At 38.0% G+C, this 15,697-nt stretch overlaps 3 protein-coding genes across 3 annotated transcripts; all 3 read right to left on the bottom strand.

The window, feature by feature from the left end:
- Positions 1 to 1,811: 1,811 nt before the first annotated feature.
- LOC108772609 (uncharacterized) lies at positions 1,812 to 6,680 on the bottom strand. Its single transcript, XM_018538180.1, has 4 exons — positions 6,659 to 6,680; positions 6,052 to 6,193; positions 4,106 to 4,525; positions 1,812 to 1,857 (listed from the first exon to the last, which is right to left on the bottom strand). The coding sequence occupies exons 1-4, from the start codon at positions 6,678 to 6,680 to the stop codon at positions 1,812 to 1,814; spliced, it is 630 nt and encodes a 209-aa protein (XP_018393682.1).
- Positions 6,681 to 9,649: 2,969 nt separating this feature from the next.
- On the bottom strand, positions 9,650 to 10,641 carry LOC108772608 (uncharacterized; the record flags this gene model as incomplete). The annotated part of the gene is made up of 3 exons (XM_018538179.1): positions 9,650 to 9,817; positions 10,101 to 10,259; positions 10,518 to 10,641. Coding segments are annotated over 3 exons (300 nt in total), but the record flags the coding sequence as incomplete, so codon positions are not given.
- An 877-nt stretch (positions 10,642 to 11,518) lies between these two features.
- Spx (Spliceosomal protein on the X) lies at positions 11,519 to 13,548 on the bottom strand. The gene is made up of 4 exons (XM_018538406.1): positions 13,485 to 13,548; positions 13,093 to 13,176; positions 12,518 to 12,792; positions 11,519 to 12,409 (listed from the first exon to the last, which is right to left on the bottom strand). The coding sequence occupies exons 1-4, from the start codon at positions 13,516 to 13,518 to the stop codon at positions 11,570 to 11,572; spliced, it is 1,233 nt and encodes a 410-aa protein (XP_018393908.1). The 5' UTR covers positions 13,519 to 13,548; the 3' UTR covers positions 11,519 to 11,569.
- Between the last annotated feature and the right edge of the window lie 2,149 nt (positions 13,549 to 15,697).

The raw sequence follows: 15,697 nt of genomic DNA, 5'->3' as shown, positions 1-15,697 counted from the left end.
TAGTGTGTGGGTGCGATTTGTCAGCGGAAAGTCGGTGAGAATTGCGGCGCGCGGAAGGGGACGATGGCGCCTGAGCCTCCTGACGCCAAAGTGGTGCGATCGACGCGACGCGACGCGACGCGACGCACCGTACGTGTCTGCTTTTTTTCCCGTCGATCGTTAGACAGAACCGGCAGAACTTTTTTTCACTCCTACACGATATACACACACACACACGTTGCCTGCACGCGTGTAATTCAATTATCAATTTTTCATATACAATTTATGTTACAATAATATATACGTATCGTTATGCCTTAATTAGACTCACATACAAGATTCGCAAAAAATTGCGTATCTCGATTTTCTTATTTATATATACACACCTCTTGCATTATTAATTGTAAACCGCAGCGATTAACTGATATATGTGTCTTGAAATACGCACGATATTCTTTTCCTGATGTATTCTTCAAATACAGCGCGCACACATCGAGACAATTTGGCGCAAGCACAACTTTTATAGAGGAGGATATTCACTGTACTCGTCGCGACGCCACCGCGTCTCTCTCTTCGTCAACTCGTTTATTTGTGTTGGATGGAACTTCTCTCTCTCTCTCTCTCTCTCTCTCTCTCTCTCATGATGACCAAGCGTTCTTAGGGCGTGTAGGACTTTCGGCGCGCACATACGTTATTCCTCTTTGATCGGCAAGATGAGTACGTGTGTGCGTGTGTGTTCGGCAACCTGGAGGATGACTAATTACGTTGAAACAGCCGGACCTGGGGCCGAGCCCGGGGGGGTGGGGGGGAGGGTGGGAGGGAAGCTGCCGGGGCACCTGGCACGCCGACCGCCCCTCGGCCGAGGGGCTCTCACCGGGGAATTTGAGCTACATGGCCCACCGTTAGTCGTACGATATAAAACAAAGGATGCGTCCAGCAGCGTGGTGGTTGATTTACTCTTCGGGCATAGCTTCGTCAAATACGTCGGATCTTGCATCTCCAAGTCGTTTTGGTCACGACGGGTGATCGGGGTGACCCACGTCGTTTTCCGTAACTTCTTCCCGCGGTATCTAGTTATTCCTAAATAAAGTTAGAATATATCTTTTGTTACTCGCGTTTGGAGTGGCATCGGCAAGGGCTATGCGTTTTCGCGTAAATAGTAGATAGAAGAGGAATGTGCGAATAAAATTTGCAAGTTTTCAATTCTTTTTTTACTTCGATTCAATTTACACTGACGAGGACCTGAACGAAAGACGTCTATTTATATTGTTGTATAATTTTTAATAAAGTTATACTTATAATTCACACGAACCAACGGGCGTTGGCTCACATTGCCGTTAACTTTACATTTGTTTATAGATTTGATCTCTTTATGTTTTTATAGAATTGTGAAATTTTCAAAGATTTTGAAAAATTTACAGAGATCTTGGATATCGAATTCCTGTAACTTCGCGCGCGGATATAATTACAACGATTCTTTTTCGAGTATGGTGTATAATTTATCCGAATATATCGTAATTAACGCCTCCTGTTACAAAATACGGATTAAAGCAAATTTGACAGCTGCGTCTATAATTTCGATCTAAGATTCAGCGATGTTACAGTTTTATCGTCTCGACTTGTCAAGGGTTAATAGTGTCCGCTGAGATAATATTATTAGCGCGCCGATATTCGATCGCTCGCGATCCGACAGCCGTGCCGGCGCTACTGCCTGGAACTTGAAAGCTATCCAGCGAACGTAACAAAAAATCGCTTTAATACACGACTCTCGGCCTGCCTGTCGGCGGCAGTTATCTCCCGCACGGTCGGTTTCTATTTATATTTTCCGTTCGTTAGTCGATCAGCGGCATACGATCGAGACGAGAATTATGTGTATCCCTGAGCGCAAACAAGTATAGATACATTTAAGAGATCTATTCTGAATAAAAGACATTATAATTACATCCCGCGCAATACGCATAATATTTATTCCTACTGTATTCATAATTCCAAGTTTGCGTCTATTTATATCCTGTTTAATGAGATATATGATAGTGATACTTTACCTATGTCTTAACTTATTCCGCTTCAGGAAATATGTCACAATTCTTTCGAATCGCAATGCACTTATATATTGTGTAAGTTTTTCGGCATCACGAACAGTTTACCGTCCCCATTACATAACGATCACTTCTGAGGAATCTATAATATAATATGTTTATTATTAGAATTCTTATCGTTTTACAGAATCTGTCAATACACAATTTATTCTCGTAAATTGCGCCGTAAATTATAGATGGATATATTTATGATTTATTGATATATTAGATCATGCGTCTGATAAAAAGTAAATAATGCGTGTTCACAAATTGATATCTGATTAAAAATGGTTTCGTTACGGTAGCCTTAGGTAACTCGTTGAGTTTCCTGTGTATAAATCACGATCAAAAATCAATTCGATACACACGATGCCGGAGATTCCGATCCACTTAAAACCGGATCTTGTCCCAACTCCCTACAGGTTTATTCGGATATACGTCTCATCAAGGATAGAAACCGTGAACGATGCGATGGAAAACAATTCTTCGGCACAAAAGGCGTGGAATCGAAACGATCGTTATCGCGGTACAATGATGAAAGGAATCAATTATTTGAGAACTTATAGTGACACTTGTTTAAATTACACGTCAAAATCAATGTTTCTATTGGTAGGAGAACGATGATGTAATTTTCGATGGATTCCAATTTAAATATCGTAATATATAGAAAAAGCTTGACATCACATTGACATAATATTCTATCACATTCTCATATTGAAAAAAAAAAAAACAAATATTTTTTATATATCATAATAGTATTCATCTTTCATCACATATTCTCAAATTGAAATTTGTAACAAGGGTATAACCACGGTTACATCTTACGATAAATGAATGCAAGTCCAAATTGCACGATTGAATAACGATTGAATAAAGCGTTCTTCGAAAAAAAAAAAATGAGAGTTAAGGATTCTCTTCGGTCACTTTTATTGTGTAAAATGCGAAGAAATCGAGAGATGATAAAGACGAATTGTGGAGGCCGCGCACGATGCCATCCACTCCGAGGTAAAAAGAATAAAAGACTAACGATGCGCGCGTTTACTAAAGGTGCATATGAGATGGGTCGAGACCGAAACATTCCCGAACTCGAAAACCCACTTAACCATTCGGAGAATGAAGATTAGAGGGCAGGTCTGTGAGAAGCCTCCAAGCTATGCTATCTACGGTTTTCAGGACTGAAGCCTGGGGATCGGCCCCTCGTCGAGAGGTAGACTGATAAGAGGGCGGCTTTTAGTGTATCGCGACAAACTACCCCGAGGTAGTGCGGTCGAATGGCCGAGGAAAAAAGGAAACTGGATAGATAATAAGGAACAGGCCTAAATGCAGGAATGCTGTCAATTAGACCGCAGAGGAGTTCCCCATTCGCGAAGCAACTACTAAGTGCAATTTATAAAACCACAATCTCTCGCGCATGCGTGTGTGTGTGTGTGTGTGTGGTCAAACGTGATATATACGCAAATTAATAATATTGATAAGAGAAGTGTATTGCGGATTTGCTATTTGAGAAATCGAGAAATAATTTGCTGTTCTACGTGAGAAAAACGAGTCCTGCGTCGTGTAGGTGGCTACTATAAATGAATACGCTCGCCGTATGGCCTCGATGTTCATGATCTGTTACACAGGGTGGTCCCTGCGTTCTACCAAGGCTACTTTCGAATAGATTTATCTTCGATCGTTAATTATATCCAATGTTAATTGAAGACGGCATATAAAACCTCGTAGCGTTAATAATGTATCGTCTCTTCGCACTCTGTGACACACACGTATTCCGATGAGAACTTTTATTTATTTCACCTTGCAGTAAAAATCGTTTCCTTTTCTTTTTTTTCCTTTTAGTTTTATGTGACGTTAAAATTCCAACACGTACGCATATTTTATTTAACATTTTTTTTTCATATTTAATGTATAGATAAATTTAAGAAAGTATAACAATTCAATATTATAATTTCTTTTCGCGAGATATATATCAGATTTTCTAGAATCAATTGTGTGAATAAAGAATTAATTTATGTATACACAAATGTGAGAAAAAACATATATATACGAACCTTGTAATCACATAACAAGACGCAAGGACGGATATAAGGACTGCGACAGCAAGGACAAGAGCGGCGATATGAAGCGCTTTGATGCGATTCTGGAGAAGTCGATTGGATGATTCGATCGAGTCCTTATACTTTCGATCAGGTTGTAACATTGTATAACGATTCGTTGACGTTAGATGGTCCATCGGCGTTTCGCGATTTACCGTAGAATACGTCCGATCAATCTGAGTCTTTCTTTCGTGCGTGCTTGCATTCTCGTCGTCGTCGTCGTCGTCATTAGCGTTGCAGTAGTCATGACTGTTGCAACATTTCAATCTGGGCCAGGGCACGAGAACCCGAGGACTTGTCGACAGTTCCATGGCGTTGACCGAACGCGACCTCGTGACCCAGGACTTTGTTTCGCACAACAATGGCGTGGCACCCCTGCGTGTGATATTGCGAACATCAATTGATAAAGTTCCGTGAACTCACCCGTCGTCGCCGCCGGCCGCGTTGCCGATAGCTAAAACGCAGTGGCGCTTATACGCGATGCCTAACAATGTCATTGAACTATCGCACGAAAGGCAATATACAACTTTTGCGATCTTGCAATTTTTCGAGTTGCAAACATATCTCGTCGAGATTACAATACAATGGGTTGTACCATCAATTATTTATATTTTCCTCGAACGAGGAATATATTTACAGGAGAGTTTAAAAAGTACATTTCAATACAGATAAAATCTCAGTGACACAAGAGAGACGTACGTAGTCAGTGGTCCTTTGAAATAAACCGAGTATATTAAAATTCAATTTGAAAAGTACATTATATGTGCGCTAAAATGTCTTTACTTATGACGTCCAATTACTATTATTAATAATTATAGCTTGTCATGTTTTCCATGAATCATGCTCTTTTTACAAGAGATTTTCACAAATGTAAAAATGACATCGATAGATGGACTTTTCTAATCTACAGACGCAAATTCGATTTAAAATTTGGTCAATTATGAAGATGAGGCTTTGAGAAACAAGAATATTTATTTAGGAACAATTATATTTTGGCATTCGGAAAAGTTTGGAGGTTTTTATCCAATTAAAATTCTAACCGAAAATGTCATGTAAAATGATCATGTAAGCTATAATTAATAATAATAGCGATTGAATGCCATACCGACAATAAGTATATAAAGATATTTTAATGCACGTAAAGTATTTTTTTAATTTAACTTTATTTTTTCAGTATATCCGGTTTTTTTTTTCAGAAAATTATTGACAACACGCTTTTGTGCCACTGACTGTATGTGTATATATATTTGAAATTATTACGTATATCGATTAAAATGGAAATGTATGAATTAATTTTTGTGACAATCTCAAATTGAATAACAAAAAAACCTTTTGCAAAAACTTGTATGCAGAAAATGAATACCACATGTCTTATTAACATAATATCCGGATTTTGTTGAACGAATCCTTGTCGTAACTGCCACGTTTAAGGTGATCATGGTAATTTATTAATGCATGGCATTTAATAAAAATCGCGGAAACCTTTTCGTTCGATTACCTCGTCAAGGTTGGGTATACATATATTCGCACGCCATGATACATTCCTGAATTTATATTACACTGTTGATGAAATCGTTATACAAAATGACAAATAAAATCCTGTTCATGAAGAGAACGTCTTACCTTTTGGCATTTTAATTCGTTTAAGACGAAAAAAATACATGTTTTGCAGAAGGTTTTCTCTCTTTTTGATAAAAATGAGGTTGATTTTATCACAGAGGAAAATTATCACGGTTGATGTACAGAAATCTGTACATAAGTATTGTTATTATATAATTTGCTTGTAAATTTTATATGTGACACACAGAAGAATGCCTTAAATACACCAATGTATTATATAAAATTGATATTTACTTATTCATAACTTTCGTTAAACATTAAAATGATGATTATATACATACTCCGTGCATCCTCTCGTGATCGTACTTTCACCGATTTCTCGTCCCGTTGTCACGATAAGTTCGGTATAGCAGAAGAATCTCGTTCTACAAGTATCTATGCCGGCTTCTTTGCAGGCTTTGCTCGTACACACGCACTTTCTGCCTACAAAACATATAACATTTATGTAACGAACATTCAAAGGAGTCTGAATTCATAATTCAAATATGCAAGTCGACAAATATTTATACTTGCAATAATTTATGGTTCTTGGAAAGTTTCGCAACGATACGTTGCTAATTTATGAAAAATAAAAATTGCATTTCAAAAATTAATGATAAAACTTGATCTTTGATTACTACTTGAGGAAATGGAAAATTTGGAGCACTTGTCGATTATCTCATTCTTTTCTACAATATAACACACATAGTATGTACGGCTCACAATTACAGTTTTACCTCCGTACGTTACCGCGAATTGTTGGAATGAAATAATTCAGTGAGGCACACTTAAATGGAAAGGACATTTAATTAACGGCGCTTCTCCGCGCGTCATTAACGAGCGTCCCTTTGCGCCAATTAGAGTGGCCTGCAGCGCGGGTGACAATTAGTGGCTCGCTTACCGGCTTACCTTCGACTTGCGCGACACTCATTGACAGCGACACGATGCACCCCACGAGGAGATATCCGGCTAACGATCGACCGATTATCGATCGACGAGCGGGCATCTCTTCCTTCCAAGGTTTACGAAGAGCGTTTATATTGGATCGCGAAACCAAAGCATGCGTTTATCGCTCGTCGGGCGCCACGTTGCCGGTAGAAGGACTGCGAGCCATAATTGTAATACAACTCTCGCGATTCTCCGCTGGAACGGATTCTTCTCGTCTTATCGGTTGGAAGGACTATTTGGAAGTGTGAATTCGAAGGAGGAAGCTGTGCCGCGAAACTCCTCTTCGCGGCTACCTACTCGCGTGGGCTCGCTAACTTTAGCGCCTCCCACTGAAAGAGCGTCGCGCCGTGGCCGGTTCGACAATTTATTCCTGGTATCTATTTTAATTCCATCATCGACGCCGTTTACTCGTGGCCGCGAATCCCACACCGCTCCTGCATGCTGTCGCGAAGCAATTTATTCTCGCCTCTCGCGCCTTTGGCGTGAGTCCCCCTTTTTCGCGAAACGACAGTGCACGCAGGCGGGACCTAACGGGAGTCACCGCGCGCTCCTAAAGTTGTCCGATTTATTGGAAGAACAACACGCCGACTTTTCTCCGCGTACGCTTTTATATACAAAATATGTATATTTCGAGAAACGATGCCCCTCGTCCCGCGTCGACGACGATTCGGACGTAACCGGGCTTTGACGGCGCCGAATGGTGAGAGAGCGAGAGAGAGAGAGACGACGTTCTCCTTCAGACGGCGCCGGCGACCTGGAGTCGGAGTTCTCGTTAGCGGAAAAATCCAACGCATCTTTTTCCTCTTTTCCCCGATCGAGAAATATCTTTGTCATTTATATACGAAAATATCGTGAAAATAGTACGAGCGAATAAATGGGTTATTGCCTGCAGGAAATGCAAAGCGAAGACAAGCATTTTGAAGGAATACGAAACATTTTTATTAAAAATCAAGATAAATATTTTTCACAAAAAATCGCAAATATGATAATCAGTTGGTAAGATCAAGATTACCGGAATAATATCAGTTTTAGAGATTTTTCGAATTTTTCCCTTTTTCGCTGCTCGCTGACGGGTACGTGCCATCATAGTTGAATTGGCGATCGCGTGACAATTGTAGGTGTCATAAAGATCGAGCGGATGGAAGAATGAGCGATTTCGTCAAGAGCGTAGCGTGCAACTAAGGTTTTCCGTTTGACCGGCAATGCGATGACTCACAAATCATGGCGCGTCATTGTAACTTTTCAAGTGCAGCAGACGAGAGTTAAATCCCTCGCTTGTGCGGCTTCCTGAGTATATACGACATTAACCAGAGTCTCCCCGTTCTTTGCATTTCTTTATCGACCTCTGTCGTGAGATGGTAAAAGCCGAGTTGGGTTATCGGAATGACACTTGGCGTTACAGTTTAACGAGGTCTCGTCAGGCTTAACAGTCTGTTTTCCGATCGCTTCTTGCTGTACATACAGACGGATCGAATGTCTGCGATAAAAAGATTTACGCGGGAGCACAATGATTTCTTTCACGTCACATTTACTGAATCATAATTTTATTTAACTGATCATTTTTTGTTTTTTTTTTCTTATAATTAGTCCATCTTAGTTAGATATCTTATAATTAGTCTATCTAGCTAGAGATATCAGATAGGACAGTATCGTTGTAAAGTATATTGCTTCGAATTAACGTTTTAACAATGTTTTGCTAATACAGTGGAATATTCTTCATCGGCGAATATAATAAGAGTTACGCAAAGACTCGTAAATGATTCGAAGGAGAACGATTGCTTATTTGCGCTTTTATTTTCGATATTTAAAACATATGTAATTATAATTAACATCCGATCGTCGCTTTAAGAATGACATGTACATTTCGCTCGAGCACACAAACGGATATCTTTGTTTTATTTAAGAAAACGAAGAAAATTAAAAAGAGCGAAGGAATGAGTCCTCCGGAGGAGACTCGAAAGAAACGGAGAATTATCGCTGGATTGTCTCTTTTAATTGGCCTCGCTGCACGCACTCTTTCGTTCTCATTCTCGTTTAGATCCGACAGACACGAGCATGTCCTCTTAATTGTCGACGACGAGAATTGTGCCCGTCAAGCGCGAAAAACGAGTTTCGAGCAGGTTTGCAAGCCGCGCGTGAGAGAATCAAGAGGCGAAGCTGTATAGTACGTTGTTATCCTCTGCTTATCGCCGCCGCATACGCCACATCGATTGCACTCTGTGTGAAATGTCGTTCCAAAGAATATACCGGCATCGATCGAACGATTAAGTCGTTCCGAAACCGATTGTTCGGAAAACCGACGCAGAATCATCGCGAGACGTAATCAGAGCGCGGACCGCAGTCTGTAATCCTCTCGTAATGGCTTCAAGAAAGGTCGCCGGGTACTTTCACACACGGACGTACAAACTACGCGTCGCACACAGCGTTACATCCTGCGTGAATTTAATCGGTGAATTATCGTCGACGCGAGCAAGCCGGTTGAAACCTCGCGATACTTTCGTTAAAGAAGCTAATGGAAAAGATAATTTTACGACTCGGTTATAATAGTCGTCTCGAAAAATAATTCTAGCTACTTAAATTTTACGTGCGTTTTTTATATTGTTACATTATTTTTAGATAATTCATCATTCTTATACCTATGTAAAAATACATGTAACATATTCGTGTAAAATTATAAATAAATTTTAATTACTGTCATTGAAATATACTGTCAAATGCTATCTTATCTTTTACGTAATAAGATTTGTCTGACTGGATAATTTTAAATCTGTTTCGCAAATTTTTATATTTATTGAACTCTCATGTAATTATACATCAAGGATTCATCTTTCGAAAATAAGATTCTTTATTTCATTTATCAGAAATTCTTCATGTTTGTATTACGATAAAGTATTACAAACTAGCGGTTGTTACACACACGATACAATTATAAAGTGAAAAGTAAAAGGCGACAGCACTTTTTTTACGCCGTAAAAAATACTTTTTTTTTTACCACGGTAATTGCCGGTAAATGATGAGATATCTGATGATGTATATGTCCTGATCAAGTTTCGAGAACACTGAGCACTGGCACGTAACGAGTCTGCGACGAATCGACGCTTTGTTACGCAACGACTGGTGCTGAAATACAAATCAATATTTTATTGATGCATATAGAAATGCACGAGAGATCAGTACTATACTATACAATTTTCATCGATCCGTTAAAAAAAAAAAAAAAGATTTTAACAGGGCGAATAGTTGACTAATTTACGTGACAAGCATATTTTTCATTATATTTTGCAACTCTTGTTCAGCATCGATTGTTTCATTTTTTCCAATGTCAATCGTAAGCGAAGAGTCTTTTCAGACGTGCATACGAATCAGCAATGAATGTAAAACGAAGAGGACAATGTTCTCTTACTCATGTGCGTGAAGCTCGGCTGCGCACCAATTACCAGCATCTTTCTCTGCGACGAAAACGTTGAGGGAACTATTATAGATATCTGGTTTTGATTAGCTCTCGGCTGATTGAATTCCTGAGCATTTTGTCTGTTAGCGTTGATATGTGTAGGTGGAATATCTTAAATATTATTATAGGTTTATGATTATCAAACTACATATACCGCGCTTATCAGGTTTCAAAATAAGAATTTTTGTTTGCACAACGCGCTTAAATAATAAACGATGAAGAATTTATAGAACATGTATCGTCTTGTCGATAAAAAGATAGCGATATTAAAGATATATACTATTTTCGAATTTTCTACTTAAAAAGTTTCGACATCGGATACTCGTGGATACACCAAACAAGCTCAATGCATTTCACAGGTATGCTCACCGCAGAAATGACAGAAGCAACGAGTAAAGCACTGCCTAGCCAAAAGTACCAGGCTTCCAAAAGATGACGTGGTGCTCGCCGTTGCACTACGGAACGACGCTGCAAATTGTAGCAGCGATGTGGATCATGCGGACGATATACTCGGCTGTGCATGCATATGACTTGAACGCATCAGTGTCACTGCTGTTGTTTCCAAGTTCGAAGCTGACTCTATGTTCGTGAAAGAGCCAGTGCCATATCTATCTCTCGACATTAGCAGTTTTCCTTACTGTAGCATGCAAGATGATTAAAAATTTATCGCTCGATCTTACTCGCGGCTGCTCACTGCTCAGGATTCCGCAACACAGAGTGTTCGACCATAATTACATTTACGTTTGACGCAGCGGATGCGCGACAATAGACCGATAAAGTTGTGTTGCGATTGTAAACATTCTAAAAAAAAAGTCACAGAATTATTTTAATGGCTCTGTCTTGCGTTAATACAGTGTTTTACACCTACTAAATTAATATTATGAGACGCGCGATGTATATCGCATACAAATTTTCTCAGTAACTTATCCTCACAGAAAGTGATCACTTGTTCAATCTTATAGAAAAAGAAATTACGCGAAACATAATAGGGTATCCGACAGTAGACTTGATGTTAGACTATCGTTGACTGGACTGAACAGGTACAAAATAATCGATAGAACAAGCGCGGTACGTATGTATGTACGTTATTCAGCGTCAAAGCTTAATCGATCGATAAGTGACCGAATAAAATGCACATTATAATTGGCACATTATGCTCCCATTAATGTCCATTAATTATACATAGTTAATTGGATAAGATATTAAATATTACTGCAATTACTTAATTTTTTACTGCGCTAATCGCTACAGCACGAAAGTTTATTTAGAAACAATGAAGAAATCAATTTCGTAAAAAAGCCGATTTTTCAATCAATGTGTCATACATCTCTCGATTCATAATACATATTTGTTGACAATAATTATAAAATAAAATTGAATCGTTTATTATTTGTGCACACAATGTATATAAGTCACGAATATTAATATTGGTTGCCATCATGTGGCGGTGGTGGTGGCGGTGGTCCTCTTGGTGGGAAGGGTGGTCGGAATTGGGGTGGTGGTGGCGGTGGTGGACCACCTTGCGAAACGGGCGGTGGTGGCGGATGCCGCCAAGCTGGAGGTGGTCTTGGCGGCGAAGGCTGATATTGCCCGAATTGAGGAGGTCCACCGCCGGAAGATGGTGGCGGAGGCGGCGGAAATTGTCCCTGTGGCGGTCCTCCGACGGCCCAATGTGGTGGTGGTGGTGCCATCATCCTGGAAGCTGACTGCCCCTGAGAAGTCGGCACCGGCATGGGCGGCAATGGCGGTGGCATACCAGGTGGTAGAGGAGGATGCGCTGCCATGGACATCGGAGGCAGAGGAGGCGGAGGGATGTTCGCTGGTGGGAATCCACCAGACGGTGGCGGTGGGACAGGTGGCGGAGGTGGATGACCCATCGGTGGTCCAGGAGTAGACGGTGGTGGCGGCGGTGGTACGACCATTCCGTGATGCATCACGTGATGCTGAGGATGATGAGGAGGTTGATGGGCATTCGCGTTTGAATTTGGCATAGGTGGCGGCGCCAAAGGAGGCGCATCCGCAAATAATTGATGCGGTCTGTCCGCTTGACTCAGAGGATTTTGAGCTGCTAGAAGTCTTTCGGCAGCACTACCGTGCCTCTCGCCTTTGGCATCACGTTTAAAAGCATAAGACACCGAAATTGGCCGATTGCACAGATACTGACCATTCATTGCCTCAATGCTGGCATCTGAGGCATCAAAAGAAGCAAAATTAATGAAGGCAAATCCTTTTGAATTACCTGTCTCAGGATCCCTCATTATCTGTAATGTAAAATTGTTTCGTAACATCAATATGGCAGTCAAAGAAAAAATCTGTTAACTAAAGTCAGTTAAAAAACAATTAATTGTAATAAAATAGATTAAACGTACTTTTGGTGTTTGCAAAATCACGCCAAATGCACTGAATGTGTCATACAACAATTTTTCATCTACTTCTGGATCGAGATTTCCTATAAATATATTTGCTCCAACATCCAAATTCTTTTGATGTGCACTAGCTTTGTTTACACGAATAGGTTTGCCATACAGTTTGATCATATTCATGATTTTAATAGCGTAATCTGCATCTTCTTCTCCCATAAATTCAACGAAACCATATCCTTGATGCATTTGGGTTACTCTATCTTTTGGCATGTGTACATTAACTGGAAAGAAATTATGTATATTTTACGTACATTTGAATTTGTGTTTAAAACTTAAAAACTTAATTACATCATACAAACATCCATTTTCACTTTTGAATAATTAAACCAAGTGTTTGTTTCATGCATAAACACATGTATATATATCAAATAAATGTATTTTTAAGAAAATATAAGTTATTATATGTACGTAGTCAAATCTACAATACCATATCACTTAATTGTTAGTTACCATCATATATTAAAAAAATAGTCAAATTTATATATATAATACATCATAATGAGTAACACATATATACTTACCAACAGGACCTGATTGAACAAATAATTCCCACATAAGGGATTCTGTAACCTTGTCATCCAAACCTCCAACGTATATTGTTGCATCTATACAAATTTTCATATCAAAAATATAATAAATATAAAAATTAATTTACCATGTATTTAAATATGCATATATATTCGTGTGTCATAAATCCTCTAACTAGGTTTATTCCATAACATAAAATTTATAACAACTCAATGACATTAATTTTTTAGGTTAACTTCAATATCAAATAACTAATCTAATTTTTAACGTAACAGTAAGATAAATATAATCAAAGTTTAACTCTTATCATATATTCTTTTTGAAAGAAGAGATTATATAAAAGTTATTGAAGCTAAATTATTTAAACTAAAAGATCGGGACGTACCTTGATTACGCTCCGCAATTGGACCGGCTGCCATAATTATCAACAGACACACAAAGATGCCTTTTCAGACTTCAGAGACGATTTACGACATCGCAAATTCGCAACTAGCGTCATCAGTCGGCGACCTAGCGCGACCGCTAGTCACAAAAAAGCATTGTTATGTCGCACATGGACATAGATCATAATTATTTGTGAACGGCAGAGAGAAGCCTGAGAGCGGCCATGCCCGGGATTTTAGCTGCAACCTGCAACTTTATTTTGAAGCGCCTCTATGTCCACAGAACGTGGACAATGAACTATGTAGCCAATGTCCACGATCGTGTCGGTAATGTCCATGATTTTTTGGTTCGAATCTTTCCTAAGTCCATGATTATCGATCCGTTAGATTAGACAGATAAAGACAGACAATCAATCGATTGTCGTTTGCTCACCCTTAATTTAAAAGATACAAGAAAATTAAGTTCTGGTATCGCGAATTAAAAAAAGATATTTTTCTTCATGCATTCGTTTGCTCATCGTTAGTTTGCTCATAAATGTTTTGAACTAAGGGTGAGCAAACGAAAATTCCAACTGAGCATTCGTGAACAAACGATGAACAAACGAATACATGAAGAAAAAAATCGATTTTTTAATATTGAGGAGCTAGTGTAAAGTTGGTCCCCCAAAACATAATTTTCGTATATTTTTTGAACTAAGGATGCGCAAACGAAAATTCGAACTGAGCATTCGTGAATAAACGATGAGCAAACAAATGCATGAAGAAAAGAATTGATTTTTTAATATTGGGAGGCCAGCTTCACACGGGTGAAGAGCGAACAGTCACCGCTCACCTCACCATGGCTCGTGTAGATATAGGTATAGCTCTGTACCTTAGCTCTACTGGTCATTTCTTTTTGAAACGTATTTGTAATAAATATTAAATAATATGAAACGTTGTTCCTAAGATTTCAAAAACTCAAAATATTAAATTACAAATAAGTCAGAAAATTTTTTTATTTTAAAATAATAAATAATATTAAATAACTGCTCAATCTTTTTATTTAAATAATTCAAACACACACACACACAGAGAGAGAGAGAGGAGAGAGAGAGAGAGAGAGAGAGAGACAAGGAGGGAGGAAAAGAGAGAATTTAAATACACATTTTAAATAAAATCGTTTTAAATACCGACCGACCGCTGACTGATACGACTTATTTAAAATAGAGAAATTATAAAATAAGTTTTGGAAACTTACAATAATAAAGTTTAAATAATCCTTTAATCTCTTTTAGTAAGAATATGTATTTTTTAAATAACTTTGTTTTTTTAAATAGGATCGAACCCTGTATATTAGTATGAAATAGTTTGACGTTATATTACTTGAAATAAACTAAAACTCAATTAGTATTTTGTCGCGGAATTAATATTAAATAAATATTAAATAATTTTTGTACCGACCGTAAATTGTCAAACAAACAAGGAAAGAATTATCGCCTATAACGGTCAAACAATATATTAAAATTAATAAGATCCAATTATTTACGGAATTTTAAATTAACATCTTTATATTTATTTGTAATTAATCAAGTATTTATCGGTGATATTATAATACTACTGTAGTATTTATGCGTTATATGTCTGATTGTATCAGCGCGCAATTATGGGGGGACTACATATGTAGTATATATAAAAATTCACACATATTTATAATAAGCACTTTGATCTAGCTTTGACCGTTATAGGCGATAATTCTTTCCTTGTTAATATAAAATAATTTCTTACATTGATTTTTTCAAAACCATCAGCAATTTAGTGGCATAAGTCATTTGATGTGACATCGTAATTATATCGGTACTGCATAACGAAGAATATATTTTACATTTTTTACTTTATAATATATACTTTATAATTTTTAATATTTTGTATTAACTAAGATGCTGACAAAAGACAAGAGATAAAAAGTGATTTTTACCAGCATAGTTTCTTTCTACATAATTATTCACGTTGAATGTTTTTGATATCCTAATATTCTATTTTTATATTTATAAATCTCTCTCTCTCACTCCCCCTCTCTCTCTTTCTCTCTGTCAGTCTGTCTTTCTTTCGCTCTTTTTGATGATTTTACTATTAAATAAAAATTAATATGTTATACATTTCTTAAATAAAAATAGATGAAAAATTTTTTAAATTTTAAAAATAATTTGGACTAAATAGAATAATGTGTATAAATAGC

This window comes from Cyphomyrmex costatus, unplaced genomic scaffold (genome assembly GCF_001594065.2).
Source record: "Cyphomyrmex costatus isolate MS0001 unplaced genomic scaffold, Ccosl1.0 scaffold193, whole genome shotgun sequence".
Lineage (NCBI taxonomy): Eukaryota > Metazoa > Arthropoda > Insecta > Hymenoptera > Formicidae > Cyphomyrmex > Cyphomyrmex costatus.
The sequence above is the reverse complement of the archived record's forward strand: the minus strand, read 5'-3'. Positions and strand labels throughout refer to the sequence as shown.